The following is a 17,724-nucleotide window of genomic DNA, read 5'->3' on the forward strand; positions in this document are numbered from 1 at the left end:
ACTGAAAGAAAGAGTTCACTTGTCAGGGTTTGAGGGTTGTTTTTTTTTTCCAAAACATTAATGGGCATTGAGTTTTATCATAAACTTTCACTAAATCTTTCAAGATTCTTCCCCTAGGGGCGCCTTGTGGCTCAGTCGGTTAAGCATCTGCCTTTGGCTCAGGTCATGATCTCAGGGTCCTGGGATCAAGCCCCACGTTGGACTCCCTGCTCAGCGGGGAGTCTGCTTCTCCCTCTGCCTGCTGCTCCCCCACTTGTTCTCTCTCCCTCTCTCTCTCTGTGTCAAACAAATAAATAAAATCTTAAAAAGAAAGAAAGACTACTCCCCTAAAGCTTGTAAGTTACCTCGATACAATTTTCAAATACTGAACTATCCTTACGTTCTCATCCTAATCAAAATTTTTATGTCTCTGTTCATACATAAGATTGAATATATTTTCCTTTCTATATTCTTTCCAGTTTAGGTTTCCAGACTACACTTGTCTGATAAACGGCAGTGTAGCTTTCCCTCTTTTTCTATTATCTGGGTCATTTTTGTATAAAAATAGAATTATCTGTTCACCATAAGTATATCTGAAAAAGGATTATAAATATCAAAATTAAAACTATTCCTCTGATAACACTTCACACAGTGAGGATGGGTAAAGTAAAAAAGACAGATACTGAAAGTGCTGGTGAGGGTGTGGAAAATTAGAACCCTTATACGCTACTGGTGGGAAAGTAAAATGGCACAGCCACTTTGGAAAACAGTCTGGCAGTTCCTCAAAAGGTTAAACTTAGTTACATATGACCTAGTAATTTCACTCCTAGGTATATATCCAAGAGAAATGAAAATGTATGTCCACACCAAAATCTGTACATAAATGCTGACAGCAGCTATTCATAATAGGCAAAAAATGCAGAATGATCCAAATATCCATCAACTGATGAAAGGATAACCAAAATGTGGTATATGCATAAAATGAAATAATATTTGGCCATAAAAAGGAATAAAGTGCACTGATATATGGTACAACATGGTTGGACATTAAAAATATTTTAAGTGAAAGAAGTGAGTCACAAAAGGCCACATATTGAATGATTCCACTTATGTGAAATGTCTAGAATAGGCAAATCTATAGAAAACAGAGTAAATTAGTGGTTGCCTAAGTCTGGAGGGTTTGAGGAAAATTGGGACTGACTGCGAACAGGTACAGCAGTTTCTTTTTGGGATGAGAAAATATTCTAAAATATCAAAGTAATGGCTGCACAACTCTAAAAATACTAAAAACCACTGAATTGTACATTTTAAATGGATAAATAATAGAATTTGTGAATTACAGCTCAATAAAGTTTCCATTTTTATTTTTATTTTATTATTATTTTTAAATAGGCTCCACACTCTGCGTGGAGCCCAACGTAGGGCCTAAAACTCACGACGCTGACACCAAGACTTGAGCTGAGATCAAGAGTTGGATGTTTAACTGACTGAGCCACCCAGGCGCCCCTAAAGTTGTTATTTTTCTTTTTTAAAGATTTTATTTATTTATTTGACAGAGAGAGACAGCGAGAGGGGGAACACAAGCAGGGGGAGTGGGAGAGAGAGAAGCAGGCTTCCCGCCGAGCAGGGAGCCCGATGCGGGGCTTGATCCCAGACCTGAGCCAAAGGCAGACCTTTAACGACTGAGCCATCCAGGTGCCCCTAAAGTTGTTATTTTTAAAAGGCTATTCCTCTTGGGGAAATTTACTACAATTTCAATTTTTTTTAACAGTTTTTAAATTTCTTTAGATTTTTTTCTTTACAATTTTGGAATGATTTTTTTTTCCCTAGAAAACAATCCAGTTCACCTGGTTTTTAAAATTTATACATATATATATTATTTATATATATTAACATATATGTTATATATTATTTATACATTAATATATGTTATAATATAAATTAAAACTTAGTGATCTCTTGTGATTTTTAAATTTATAATTGTGTTTGTAGTTATATCTCATTTTAAATTTTATTATTTGCATTTTTTTTTTAAGATTTTATTTATTTATTTGACAGAGAGAGACACAGCAACAGAGGGAACACAAGCAGGGGGAGTGGGAGAGGGAGAAGCAGACTTCCTGCTGAGCAGGGAGCCCAATGTGGGGCTCCATCCCAGGACCCTGGGATCACGACCTGAGCTGAAGGCAGACGCTTAATGACTGAGCCACCCAGGCGCCCCTCATCATCTGTTTTTTGAGTATGTCCAGAACTTAATCAACTAAAAAGGACCAGCTCTGATCTGAATAAACACTGCTATTGTTTTTATGTTGATTATTTTCTATTTCACCAAATTCTATTTTTATTTTTTTTCCTCCCTTCTTTCTTAGCTTTTACTTTCTTTTTTTTTAGTTTTTGAGTTGAATATCTGGCTCATTTATTTTCTTTCAACCTAATACATGCATTTAAGGTTATAAATTCACCCCTAAGCACCACTTTTCCTGTATCCTTCAAGTTCTGATACAATGCCTTTGTTATGATTCAGTTCTAGTTATTCAACAATTTCCACTTTTTAAAAAAAATTCTTGAAAATGGTTAGTCATTTTTTCTTCAGTACTGCTTCTCCACCATTCTCTGTATTCTCTGTTCTGGAACTCCAATCAGACCTACCCTGGAACTTTTCAACCTACTTCTAAGGTGGCTCAGCTCTTCTTTCATTCTTTTCATCTCTTTATCTTGCTGTATGGTGTCCTGGAAGAGTTATCAGTTTTATCTTGAAATTAACAACTTCTCTCTTCAGCTAAGTCTAATCTTTTTTGCTCATTTATGGAGTTATTTTATAACTAGCTATATTTTTCGATTTCAATTAGTTACTTCATTTATTTCTACATATTTATTGCTTCTTGACTGCTCTTGTTCAATTATAATGCAATATGCTCTGAATAAGAAAAAGGGATATATTTTAAGCTAATATGCTTTTACGTGAAATGTACTTTGAAAGTTGTCTGCTATAAAACTCTTCTTTAATGTCAAAAAAAAAAACCCCACTTCTCAAAAGTTCTCTTGACTGCAATTCTACCAAATGTACCCCCCACTGTGCCAACCAGTATCAAGGCATAGAAAGAACAAGTTCTATTATTCCCATTTTAGAATTAGAGAAATTGAAGCACAATACAGTTCTTTTTAAAATACTTTCTCAACTTTTTTTTTTGAAAAATATCAAAACCACAGAAAAGTTGAAAGTACAATGTATACCCTATATACCCTTCACCTAGATTCAAAATTGTTAACATTTGCCACATTTGCTTTATCTCTTCTTATATCTCTCTCTACACACACACATATACTGAACACACCCAAATACCCACACTTTTCTGAACCCATCATAATATTTCCTTCTAAATTTTTCAGCATGTATCTCTAAAGAATAAAGAATAAGGATATTCTTAATATACCATAGCACTATTCTACCAAAGAAACACTGAAACTGGATGTGCAGAAGGAAATTCACAACAAGCACTTAAGTCATCTAAATATTCTTACTTTGGCTTGTCTAATTGGACCTGAATTGGTTCTCTGGTGACTATTTGAAAGCGACACTCAATCTGTCATTCCCTTCCTTCAGCAACCTGAAATTAGATTTTATCTACTGCTTCTTCAGACACATAACCTTAAAACCAAACATTTCTGAAAATCAAGCAATAGTCTTCTAAGATAATGAAACCTCAAAAATCAAGTACACTGAACTTCCAGTTTGTTTTCTAACACTACACAAAGTCTTAAAATGGAGCCAAACTAGTTAACTCACTCAAAACTATACATTTTATTTTAATGTCCCGTAGAAGAAATTTATATTGCACTAAACAATTATAATTTCACTATTCCAGTTTCAAAGGGAAAAAACTTTTGTTCTTAAGAAAAACTGACAATACAAACAGGATTGATAAGCCAAATGACCCCATTTTATAAATGAAAAAACTAGTAAATATATTCATGAAAAACTAAGTTTTTTCTATCAACTACGTGAAAAACTATTTTTTAATGGGTATAATTTAATCCCAGTCACTGACGTTAGGAACTAAATAAAATTAAAAACAATAAAATCCTATTTTTGTTCTCCATGATCATACAAATCAGCTTAAGAGTTTTGTATCGAAGAAACAGCAATACCACCCACAGCTAATATCTAAAGGCTAAACTGTGTCATACAGATGAAAATTATATCCATAATCACAGAAATGTTCCATCTTTAATCAAATAACAGTTAACAAGAGTGTTTACAATGTGCCACTAGGAACTGTTCTAAGTACATTCCACAAATTAATTCAATCCTCATAGCAATCTCATTTTCCACTGAGGGAACAGAGGTCCCAGGGAGGTGCTAGCGTAAGAGGAACTGTAAGGGATAGGGCCTGATCTCAGTCTTGTAGAAAAGTAGAATAAAAAGAAAGTCATGTTTTAAAAATTGGCAAAGCACAAGCCCCAAAGCATAAATATAACAAGTAAACAAGTAAGACCAAAAGAAAAGCTTCAAAGTGAAGAACTGAAGAGCCTGGGTAAACAGGATGGCACTGGGTTATGAGAGGCCCGAAGCAACCAGCAAATGGACAAAAGTTTTATAGAACAACCTGAACAGAGGACCACCACAGGCTCTTTATGTGTTAAAAGTGCCCTTTTAGAAAGGATAACCTGGTAACAAAGCAGAGTAAGTGAGAGAGAGAGAAATTAGAAGCAAGGAATTCTGTCCAATTCTAACATTCACACGCCCGTTCAATAAATTGTCGGTACCTGTGGAAGCAGAGACTCACAACAAACCAGTAAGTCCATCTATACGAACAAGGGAGTGGTAAAGACACCGTGAATTATTTTCCAAATATACCTACAATGAAGCTAAAAGGTACACTGAAAACTGTATCAGTAAGAAGTGCTAGTTGATTAATATAAAATTATTTTTTGTTGTTCAGTACTATCCCAAAAGAATGTGGCCAAATTTGGCATGAGCCTAAGTTTTATAGTATAAGTATATACTTCATGTAAAAGCAACATCACAAATAAAGGAATTTATAAAACAATTCAACACATAGCTTCCTTAAATTGCTTTAGAAGTATTACACTATTTACCAGAAGGTAATAGATACATAATTTTTATAAACAGCTATTATGTAAGTGATACTCTTTCAAATTAATGTCACACTTATTCATACACCCATTAAGAACTAGGTATTTATCATCCATACAATAAATTCCATAATCTACATCAAATTTACAAAATGAAGCTATCTCAAATAACTTTCTTCTTTGTAATTAAACAAACTCATTCTAAAGAGAAGAAATGTGAGAAAAAAAATCTCAAGTTTTTGAAAACTAGATTACTCACCAGTAACTTGAGTTATCCTATTGGGTCTTTTCCCTCACAGATCCACCTCTCTTGCCCTTCTGTCCAGCATGAGAATCTTCCTGATGGGCATCCACTGGAACTGAGGGGGCATGCAGTACAGACGTATATGTAAGAAAGTTGGGGGGAGGGGATTTGGGAATGCTAGAGACATGCTTCAGTGCACTTGCTTACCTTCCTGAAATTGGAAATTTCAACGGTTCCTTGGTCCTCGAGGCATTCACAATAACTTCAAAGAATGTGGATCTGTGGAGATTACCCAATAGGAGAACTCCAGTTACTGGTAAGTGATCCAGCTTTTTCTTCTCTAGCAGAATAAGAAGATTAATTTTATTTGAGATTATTAATACACATAGAACTACAGGGGAAAGGGGTGTAAATTCACCAGATAACTGCATATGCATGCCCCAAAGTAAACATCGAAACAACGTGCTAACTACAATGTCAACGGAAACTTTTGGCACTATCAGAAAAAGAAGGAAAAGAAAATATGATTTGAATGGTTTCATTTTTAAATTCCCACTATAATGGCAGCTATATTTTAATATACAAAAATATCACCTATTAGACTATTCCATTTTACTGAAACAACACCATCACTTTTTAATATTAGTACAAGGATAATGAGTCGATCAAAATCTGCCATTTTCTTAACTAGCCACTGTCATTAACATTCACCAAATTTTGGTGTAGAGGCCACAGTGAATTAACAATCTATAAGACTTCAGATAAAAAAACATCAATACAATTCCCTTTTATCACTCAATAAGTCTTTAAAATAGCCATTTGTCACCTATTAAGAAACCAAGCGCACACACACACAAATGTATGTCAGGCCACTGATAAATAATAATGCTGATTTTAATTTAAATACTTGTACAAAGTAGTACAGCCATAGTTTTGATTAACTGTTATGCTTTTTAAATATTGCCTAAAAATGGTCCTGTCATTAAAAACAAAAAACCCCTGACTTCTAATAAAAGGAAAAAAAAAGGTCTCCTCAGAAGAATTTCATCTTCAAGCTCACATGAAAATATTCTATTACCTTTAACTCAATACATATTAATCAGGTACATGTTCACTTTAATGTACTACAGAAATGATGGCTTCAAACACTAGTTCCTGTTGAAGATACAGATATGTTTCAGTAATACTCCACCCTATTACCATTATGCGGCAAATAATCATCTACTACCTTCAGGAAACATAAGGTTTTTATGGTTCTTAGTTCCATGGAAACAAATCGAAGATAATGTACAGCTTTTCCTTTGTTTAAAGATTTATTTATTTGACAGAGAGAGAGAGATCGAGCACAGGATGGGTGGTCAGAGGAAGAGGGATAGAAAGTGGGTTGCTCACAACCCTGAGATCAGGACCTGAGCTGAAACCACGAGTCCAACACTTGACCACCCAGACGCCCCAGTTTTTCCTTTGTTTTAAAAGTAAATAGGATACAGACCTGTACCCCTGAAACAAATAATACATTATATGTTAATTAAAGAAAATAAAATACAAAATAAATAAATAAATAAAAGTCGGATAAAATGGTGTATAAACTTATTCAACAAAAACAAGCTGAAAATGTAATTCTAATGAAAATCTTACCTTTCACTCGTTATGACACGTTTGTATTTACTAAAGGTTGACAGCACATGTCAAGATTTTTGCTAGATTCCTACTTAATTTAAAGATATAAATTGTCTTGGAAAAATCATATATTTTTTAAAATAAATCTGAGTTTTAAAAAATAGTAATTACTGCATTTGTTTTTAAATGACCCATTCATACAGAGGCACTACACAGACCTCCATTTCTAACTGTAATACAGAAATAAATATCAAAAGGGTCTTCTAATTAACTCTTCTAGATTCCTAGTTAACTTCCATTACCCGAGAGTGAACAAGTACCTATCATAAAGGTCCGACATGTTTGGATTAATAAAACAGATACAGGTGCAATAATCCAAATATTTTATCCTTTTGGTATAAGCTCGAATAAAAGATGTCACTTACTAAAAATTTCCAATTTTTATTTACAGCAAATGCAGTCTCCATTTAGACTCATGAATTTAAAACAAAATCAACTGCATTTTTAAAGTAACTCAAGAGAATTACGATATCTTGAAAATATTTTAAAGTAACCAAAAGGGTCACTTAGAGACCAACATTGAAAGCTGTTTGTTATCATGCCATAAACTCAACTAACATGGATTTTATCAGAATAACTTAGAAAAGAAATTCCAGAAATTAGGATCCTCTATCAAAAACTATCTTGTGTGAGCTCTAATAATTACAACACTCATCCACAAAAAGGTACTCCTTAGGAATTAAGAACCCAAATGAAGCATTTCAGTAATGAAAATCTACTCCATAAAAATCAATCTGAACTTGTGAAAAAACTGCTCAGAAGAAACTGTGGTAGCTAACTTTCATTTCCAATACTACTCACTGGTTTGGACATTATATTTTGGCTAGAAGCAATTTAAATTACAACTGGTTGTGATGATTCCAGGCACTTTATTTTCTAATTTTCAATTAAGATTTAAAACTCTAATGTAAGGTATTACGGTTGTAAAAGGTTGTTCACAGTAAATCCTGGACTTGGAATCCTGTAACATCATAATAAAATTTAGTATTATACACATATTCACACATATTTAAGTGACGTTATTGATGGCTCATATGTAAACAAACATGGGGGGGATGTGTGTTTATATTTGAATTGAACTAAGTCCATTATGACTTACTGCCCTTTCAGTCCCATTATATACTACCCTCAAGGTCCCCAAATTATAAACACCATCTCATTTCCTAATTAAAATTTTCCTTTCCCTCAGTTTTATCCACTACTTCCCACTACAGCAATCCATAGAGAAACAAACAAAACCAGTACTATTTTCTCATTAACATAAATTAACTTAAAATCAAGACAGCAAAAACTACATTCATCAGTAAAATAAGGATAACAAAAGAACCCAGTTTGCAGGGCAGCAGAAGGAATTAAGATAAATAAAGCATTTGGAAACAATGCCAAGAATCTAACTATATATCAAACTGTTGACATAACCACTCAGATATAGTTTTCAAATGATTTTATATACCTTTAGAGGGATATAGTCTAAGGACTAAAAGAAATACATAAAGAAATTCTAAACCAAAGATTTATTGTTTGTTATTAATTTTGGTACTATTATTTTGAAGCTATATTCTTTACACTGCACGATAAAGAAAATAGGTAATTTATGTTACTGATTAGAAATTACAATTTACAGCATAAAAGCAGTAAGAACATGTTAATATTAAAATTGAATTTCAAATACCACTATACATTTGTGATTTTTTAGAAATACATACAATTTGGAAATAGTTAATAAAACATTTCAGGCAGTAAGTAAATCACTATCATTATCACACCAATATATAAATTATATTTGCTAATACTACAAGACAGCTAATACAATATATAAATTACATCTGCTAATACTATAAAAACAAACTGATTAATAGCATTATCACACCAACATATAAATTGTATCTGCTAATACTACAAAACCAGGCATTACATTCGATTTACTTTTACTAAAGGAAGTTACTCGACTTTAAAAGTTGCCAGAAACATTTACACAAATTGTTTTCCATGTTGTAATACCTGATTTTTATAAGCTAGAATTTTACAACTGTTGACAAATCCTAAAATGAAAATATGAGAAAAACAGTATTTATTCATGTTCTTGATTGACGTTTGATGGTAAAGATATTAATATTCAAATTGTTTGGCAGATAAAGGGGAAGGATGACAGCTAAGATCTACCACCCTAGAACCCGTTTTGGACAGAAGAATTTTTTTTTTTTTCCAAGATTTTATTTATTTGACAGAGAGCGAGCGAGCACGTGCACACAAGCAGAGGGAGCAGCAGAGGGAGTGGGAGAAGCAGACTCCCCACTAAGCAGGGAACCGGCCCTGGGGCTCAATCCCAGGACCCCAGGATCATGATCTGAACTGAAGGCAGATGTTTAACCGGCTAAGCCACTCAGGTGCCCCGGGCAGAATTTCTTATTTATCTATTTTATATTTTGAGTTTCCCCCATAAACTTTCCTTCCAAGAAAGAATTCTGCTAAAAGTTTTCAACTTTAAAGGACAGTGTACTGAGCAACCTTTAAGATGGCCCACAATGATCCCTCCTCTTCCTGGTATGCAAGCCCTTCGGTAATCTCCTCCTCTTGAGGATGGGCTGGATTTAGTGACTCATTTCCAAGGAACAGAATTTAGCAGAGTAACAGGATATCACTCCCAAATTAGGTTATAAAAAGACTGGCTTCTGTTTTGGGGGCTTTCACTCAGATACCTTGCTTTAGAGTAAATAAGCTGCCATATTGTGAGCAGCCCCATGGAGAAGCCCAGGTGGCCAAGAAATTGATGTCTCTGGCCAACAGCCAGAGTCCTGAGGCCTACCAACAGCCATGTGAGTAACTTGGAAGCAGGTGTTCCTAAGGCCGCGTGACAACCACATGAGTAAGCTTGGAAATGAATCCTCCCTCAGTTGAGCTTGAGACCCTGAGCCAGAATCACCTGATAGGCTGCTTCCGAATTTTCAACTCAAAAAAAAAAAGAATAAGATAATAAATGTTTATTATTTTCAGCCTAAACTTAATTTTGGGATAATCTGTTATACAAATAGGTAACTAATACAGAAAACTTTACAAAGTAATTAGTATTAGGCTAAAAGTGATAAATCAAATGCCAATTAGCTATCTAAATGGGAACTCGTAAAAAAATAATATCTATGAGTTGATGGATGGGGTCCCAATTTTGATTTGGTTCTTGGTTTTTAGGTCCAAAAATTCAACCTAAAGCTAAAGCAGATACAATTCAATGACAGAATTCTATCAACCAATATCACCAAACTGATTAATAAATCAGGGCATTTCTTTCCCAGTATCAACATATTCAGACAGGGCCAAAGCATTAACAAAGACTTGCATAATGCATATACTAAGTGTAAAGTGGCTGCCCTGAAACCGGTTGCTGTATCTACAAACCACTTTTTTTTACTTGAATGATGTTAAGAACTAGTTAATATAAAGAAGACTACATTACGACGACCCCAGAATAAAAGTATCACTCTAGTGACCATCAAATAGCATCTCTCACTTCCTACCACCTCTTGTACTATGCTACATATTAACCAATTGTCCAGTGCTATAACGCTGTGTGGTTTTTCTTTTACATCATTTTATGTTCTACTCATTCTTCCTAAGGATACCTTAATCACATTAATTGATCTCCAATAATATTTTGATCTTCCTAATTTAACAGATACCCCAGTTCCCTTAATAAAGCACCACATTTTATAAACCGTATCTTAAAATGGTATACTTCCATAGACAGTTAATACCATCTATTTTTTATCGCTTCTAGTCCAAGGAAACATTTTCCTGATCCTAGTCCAAAATGTCAGGAGCATTATATGTAATCCTTTATACACCAACTATAGTTAGTATCCAAGTTAACACACAAAAATAACAGCTAATGGTACTCTCAATGCCAACAATTATGCCAGCATGAAAATGAAGTCTTGGGGCGCTTGGGTGGCTCAGTCGTTAAGCATCTGCCTTCGGCTCAGGTCATGATCCCAGAGTCCTGGGTTCGAGCCCCTCATCGGGCTCCCTGCTCGGGGGGGACGCCTGCTTCTCCCTCTCCCACTCCCCCTCCCTGTGTTCCCTCTCTAGCTGTCTCTGTCAAATAAATAAAATCTTTAAAAAAAAAAAGAAAATGAAATCTAACCTTTCTTTACCGTGATTATGTTCTTTTTCTCAACTTTTGATATTAAAATTAATCTGACCAGATTCTAAGGCCTGTATTAGTTTTCAAAGCAATTCTTAATAACCATCTCTAAAATGTATAAGTGCGTATTTTCTGTGTAAAACTGATTTTATAAAACAATGGCAAATTTTTCTAACATAAATTCCAATATAGTCTGAAGTCAACAGTGACAGTTTTCAAACTACAGACTATATTCTAAATAATAACTTTGTTATTCAGCACTCATAAAATCTGAATCATGAATCACATCAGATCCAACATACTCCACAGATAACTATTACTTTACAAACCAAACAGTTTTATGGAAGTGCTGTGATTTGCTTGGTTAGCTGATCAAGAGAGTGCTATGATTCAGTCCTTCTAAAAACAGAAGAGCTTCTTTAAACCATACATGCTCCCCCACCCAATTATGCAATTACATTTACTTAGCACTTAAAAAATTGATACCAAGATGGACCCAATTTTTTAAATTAAGTCTGTTAATTTTTGTACCTACAATCAGGAGCTACCTGTAAAAGTACAGGCTTAATGATAGATTTTGCTAGATAATTAGAGCATTCTTCCTTGAGAAAGTTAGATTACTAACATAATTTTACTCATCTCCTGACCTACCAATATTAACTTCCTTTATTTAACCTACAGATGGAACTACTGTAACTTTCATGAAAAGCTTAGTACAAGCACTATGCAGGATTATTATCTTGTTATAACTTAAAATATAAATTTTAACACCTGTTAAACATTACACAGAATGCAAAGGAAAAATTAAGATTCTATCTGATGAAAGGCCATTTGATACGGCTCACCACATCCTCTCCTTTTGAAAATCTCTTCCCTGTTTCTGTAACATTACACTCTCCTGGGTTTCTTTCTCCTTATTTCTCTTTCTCCTCCAATTCTTTCTTTGTCTTGGTGGGATGCTTTTCTACCATCGCAAAAACGTAGTGATGTTTCTCAAGTTTCTGTCCTGGGTTCTCTCTTCTCATGCTATGCAGTCTATTCTCTCCTTGATCTGTCTTGCCTACTCCCATAGCTTCAACTGGATCATGTATGCTGATGACTACAGCAAGTATATATTTATAGCCCTGTTTTCCTTCATAAACTTAAGCCCCACATATCCAACTGTCTTACAGATCTTCCCTCTCAGATTTCCCTCAGATACCTGAAATTCAACAAATCTACAAGTGAAATATTACCTTTCCCGAAAACTGTCTATCCTATTTCCTATGTCAATGAAAAGCACATTAACCAAGCTGCTTACTTGAGCCAGAATCCTGGGATTCATCCTTGATTCTTCCCTCTCTACAACCCAACTTCCTACTTCCCAGAACCATATCCAGCCACCCATCAAATCCTATAAATTTCCTTCTATATATATCTCGAATCTATTCATTTCTTTCTCCCACTGGCATTATCCTTGTTTAGGCCACTACTGTCTCTTGTGTAGACTTTTGTAATGGCTTCCACTAAATGGTTTCTCCGCCTCTAGTTCAGATTCAACAAACAAGTAAGCATGACATAAGATGGAATAAAATGCTATTGGTTGTGGTTTAAACTATATATTATACTGATGGCAAAAGAAAACATTTTTTAAATTGCTGAAAAAGTTGAGTAAGAATGTAACTTTGGTTAATACAAGTTCTTTTGTCAAGTAAAATGGGCGTAATAAAACATACTCCATTCAACTCACAGGCTCATGAAATAAAATTATATTATATAAATGTTCCTTAAAAAACAAGAAGTGGAAAACAGCTTAAAGCAGCAATCAGATAAATGATAAAGAGCCTTTGTAATTAAGCATTATCAATACCTATGTAAGACATAGTGACAGGCATTGGGAATTTTTATTAATATTATTTAAAATTATTTATTATCATTATTAACTAGGAACTATGCTAAGTTCCTTACATCGTTTATCACACTGAATCATCATCATAAAGCCATAAGGTTATATGGCTATAAATGGCAAGGTGGGGATTTAAGCTGAAATGTGATTCCAGGACAAATGGTACTGCTCTCCAAGAGATTACAGTCCTGGGAAGGAGAAAGCAACAGACACAAAATGATGTCAATACACTATGTAATTACACTCATCACATTTTTGCATAGAATGCTTCAAGAGTAATTGAAAGGACATTCATTCTGGCCTAGAGATAAAGAAATGTTTCTTGAGAGATGATACTTGAACACTCACAAAAACCAAGAAAGAAACTGTGGAGGACTGGAGAATGTGCGGTAGAAGAAACAGCGTAATATACCAGATGGCAAAAGTGGCCTAAAAAAGATCATGACCATGCTTTCTGACAATCCAACCCTGGAAACAGATTGCTCTTTAACTATGGCAAACAGCAAAAAATGCTGTTTTTAACTATTCAATTCTTAAGTCTATATACAGCTTGCCCCACCAAGCTGCCCCCCAACAGCTTACCATTATTGTACTACTAAAGTGCTTTTTAGATGTTAAAACTTTTACTGGTAAGCCTCAAATGTTTATGTGACCAGCCACATCAGGTTACTAGGAAACACACACACACACACACACACACACACACACACACACGCACACCTCTCTGCAGGCACAAATAGGGTAGGAAAGAGAAGAGGGAGGTAGGGAGAGAGGGTGGGTAGGTGAGATTATCCCTGAAGCAACTTCTGGAAATGATATCTTTTAGTAGAAAACACTTGTTCTTATGCTCTGGTTTTGTTAGAGCATACCTGAACCCACATCCTTGACAAAAGGAACTGTTATACCCCTAAATTCTATCACCACTCATGTATTCGATTATTTTAGCTAACATTTATTGAGGACTTACTATATGCCAGGCACTGTTGTCAAGTACTTTACAAGAATTATCACATTTAATCCTCACAACTCTATGAGATAGAGCTATTGTCAATTCTATTGTATAAACGTAAAAACTGAGGCTCAAAAAGTTGGTTAACTTTCACAAGGTCACACGACCAGTGAGTGGTGGGTGAGACCAATATTTAAACCCAGTCAAGCTCCAGAGTCCAGTCTTCACCACTATAGTATATAACTGCAGGGAACTCTGAAATATTGACTTTTTTTTTTTTTTTTTTTTTGCTTTCCATTATGCTGAATACACATAAAAATTTAAAACGGGGCGTCTGGGTGGCTCAGTCAGTCAAGCGTCTGCCTTCGGCTCAGGTCATGATCCCAGGGTCCTGGGATCGAGCCCTGCATCGGGCTCTCTGCTCAGCGGGAAGCCTACTTCTCCCTCTCCCACTGCCTGCTGCTCCCCCTGCTTGTGCTCACACACTCTCTCTCGCTAATAAATAAGTAAAGTCTTAAAAAAATTTTTTAAACAAACAGGCAGGTGAAAAAATAAAACTAGATAAATTTTCCTGCACCCAAAATATGAATATATAATGGAAGTCCTACACAAGTGGAAGATGGCAAGATTACATTAAAATGTCAGTTACCAAGGAATAGTACAGAAAAATGCTACGTGATCAGAGGCATTAAGTTACAGAAAATTGGCAAGGAGGGAATACTGACCAAATGTGATAACCACATTCTTATAGATAATGGAATAGCCTTATTTTTACCAAAAAGTATAATTTGATGACATTATGAATTTAACATATTTCTCATCTATAAATTATACTGCTCATTACTCATCTAATCAATGATTATGCAGCTCTAGGTTTTACCAGTCTTGGTCTTTTAAAAAAAAGAGCAAAGTGTCTAATAAGAATGGCGAGAAGAAAGGAAAGATATAGGGAAGGAAGGAAAAAGAAAAGGCTTTTCAAGGGAGAAAGTTTCAAATCCACCCATCACTACACTAAACTTATTACTAGCTCTTGCCTTTGAAATGTGAGGCTAAGAAGTCCAGTTACAATTAACCTAGCCTGTGCTGAACTGAAGAATTTAAGTGGTAGAAGACTAAATGGATAGAACAGGGCAGTGGTTTAAAAAAAAAAAAAAGTTCTGATAGCAAAACACTTTTCGAAAATAAAAATTAGAAGAAATCCCAATAAATAAAGTGTATAAGAGCATAGATGATGTGGCTGAAGTGGAGTATGGGAGCATGGAACCCCACTTGCTTGCTCCTATTGAGACAGGCACTGAGACAATTTCCTAAGACTTCAGGGCTCCAATCAACACAATTAAAAACTACTGGGTTCTTCTGAGGGAAAGCTAGTTCATTTCTACCCCTTTACCTGTTGTTTGATTCTAACTGGCAAACACATCTTCTCCTTACTCCCTTATTTCCTGCAACTTGCTCTCTCACAGGTTTCCCAAAGTCAGCCCTGAATGAGCTGTATGGGTGAAGGAATGTATGGTTGTGTACAAATATCAGAAACAGGGATAAGAAGGAGGAAGTGTTAACGGAGGAGGCACTTTTGAATGTAAGAGTTCATGAGGGAAGTGTCTGTTGGTCAGAGAGGAGGCACCATAAACAGAGAGACACCCACACTGACATGCCTGTACACAAATGCACACCCACATGCACACGTACATGCAACCCTGCCTACACGTGTGCACCCCCAAAAGAGGAAAGCCCTTTGGAAAAAGCAGTTCAAATGGAATGAGTACCTCAGAGCCTTGCCCACCTCACTATCTTATCCTGAAAAAAAAAAAAAAACTACAGCAGTGCTTCTCAAATTTTAATGTGCATACTGAATAATCTAGGGATCCTGCTGAAATTCAGGTTCTGACTCATAAATCCTTGGTGGGACCTGAGCTTCTACATTTCTTTTTTATTTTTTTAACATTTTATTTATTTAAGTAATCTCTACACCCATCGTGGGATTTGAACTCACAACCTTGAGATCAAGAGTCACATACTCCTCCAACTGAGCCAGCTGACACCCTGAGATTCTGCATTTCCAAAAGCTCCCAAGTGATGCCTATGCCAGTGGTCTTTGGACCACACTTCAACAGCAAGGGTTTACAAAACAGTATGCCCCAACAAGTTCTGTATTATAATAGAAAAACAAAACAAAACAAAACAAAACCCAGTCAAGTACGATTGAGAACTGCTCAACTAAATAAGCTAAACAAATTCCACCGGAGAACTTCTCAGAACTTGCAATTCATTAAACTCCAAAAAGATAGGATACACCGTATTTTCCAAACTCTTGGCTTCTTTTTTGCAAAGACATTCCTTAGGACCAGTGTTTGTGAAGCACGCTGAAGCAGAGAGAGAATCAAGGCAAGACGAGGGCTATCTTGAGAAGTCAGAAAACTCCCCTGATTTAGAAGTCTCCTCAGCGGGAAGCCTGCTTCTCCCTCTCCCTCTGCCCCTGCTTGTGTTCCCTGTCTAGCTGTGTCTCTCTGTCAAATAAATAAATAAATAAATAAATAAATAAATAAATAAATAAATCTTTAAAAAAAAAACAGAGAGGGAGACAAACCATAAGAGACTCTTAACGCTAGGGAAAAAACTGTGGGTTGCTAGAGGGGAAATGGGTGGGGGGGGATGATAGGCATTAAGGAGGGTACTTAATATAACAAGCAATACATGTTATATGCAGCTGATGAGTCACTAAACTTTACCCTGAACCTAATAATACATTATGTTAACTAAATTCGATTTAAATAAACAAACACTAATGTCCACGTGTAAAAGACAGAAAGGAAACACATTTTAGAAGTAGCTATCTCTGGGTGGAGAGATGTTATGATGGGCATTCCTATTTTCCTTCTATTTCTTTAGTATCTTCAATGAACATGTAATACTTTTAGCATCAGAATGAGAGTTACTACCTTAAGAAAAAAATAACTTTATCCCCCATGCTCAGGTTATTTATATTCACACTTGAAACAATTATTTTATTCAGATTTACAGAACAGATGAAACAAAAAAGATTTTCTAGTAAAGGAAGAACTGCTGGTGGAGTGAAGAAAATAAAGAATGCAAGCAAGGTAGGAAAAAAAAAAAGGCAACCTAGAAACGACTATTAGTGAGGAGACTTTGGGCCTTGGGGAGATCAAAGATAAATAGCAAAAAAGGATGGAAAAAGATGAAAGAAGTCCAAAACAATTTTGCCTTCTCTGCAAATGTACCTAGAGCTCTACTTCTTGAGCAATCACCTTACTGTCATCAAATATTATCTACTTGCTGCTATTAGAGGTTGATCATCCCTAGTACAACCTATAAAGTATGACAGTGTGCAGAAGAACCCTGATCAGACTATAAAACACGTAAAAATGAAGTGGTTTAACACATGTCTAAAAATTGCCAGTGGGCTGCATAAACTTTTTATCATTCATATACACACATATAGTCAAATTGGTTATTAATTATACTATTAATGACTCTTATTGTGTCACCATAAAAGAGGGAAATAATATTTACAGGGATTTTTCTTCTAAGAAATACTATATCAAAGAAGTCAGGATATATACAGCACAATAAATGTTACTATAAAAAACATCAAAATGAAGTTTGTTAACATTTGCACTTCAAAAATATTATTTTGGGGGCTGTCATTTTGTTCTTCATTCCCTATACTGCTAGCCCAGTTTTAACATAAATTCTTGTATTAGTTATAAGTAGCAGGGTTTAATGCTAGAAAT

At 35.1% G+C, this 17,724-nt stretch overlaps 1 protein-coding gene across 4 annotated transcripts in view; it reads right to left on the minus strand.

Annotated features, from left to right (window-relative positions):
• Window positions 1-17,724, minus strand: part of YAF2 (YY1 associated factor 2) — a 69,891-nt gene that overhangs the window by 41,048 nt on the left and 11,119 nt on the right. For 2 of the 4 annotated variants that reach the window (XR_003612320.2, XR_015768841.1), the window contains exons 4-5: window positions 5,528-5,599; window positions 5,336-5,435 (exon numbers count right to left, since the gene is read on the minus strand). The exons of 1 other annotated variant lie outside the window; for it this stretch is intronic. Coding sequence is in view for 1 of the 3 variants with exons in the window: in XM_028123168.2 (XP_027978969.1) it covers window positions 5,528-5,599 (72 nt within the window). In the remaining 2 variants the exon portion in view is untranslated. The remainder of the gene's footprint in view (window positions 1-5,335; window positions 5,436-5,527; window positions 5,600-17,724) is intronic. One more of the 4 variants, XM_028123168.2, reaches the window with a different exon arrangement.

Source organism: Eumetopias jubatus, unplaced genomic scaffold (genome assembly GCF_037043125.1).
Source record: "Eumetopias jubatus isolate StellerSeaLion01/CBP00866 unplaced genomic scaffold, mEumJub1_p1.0 scaffold_8, whole genome shotgun sequence".
In the NCBI taxonomy this organism is placed as follows: Eukaryota; Metazoa; Chordata; class Mammalia; order Carnivora; family Otariidae; genus Eumetopias; species Eumetopias jubatus.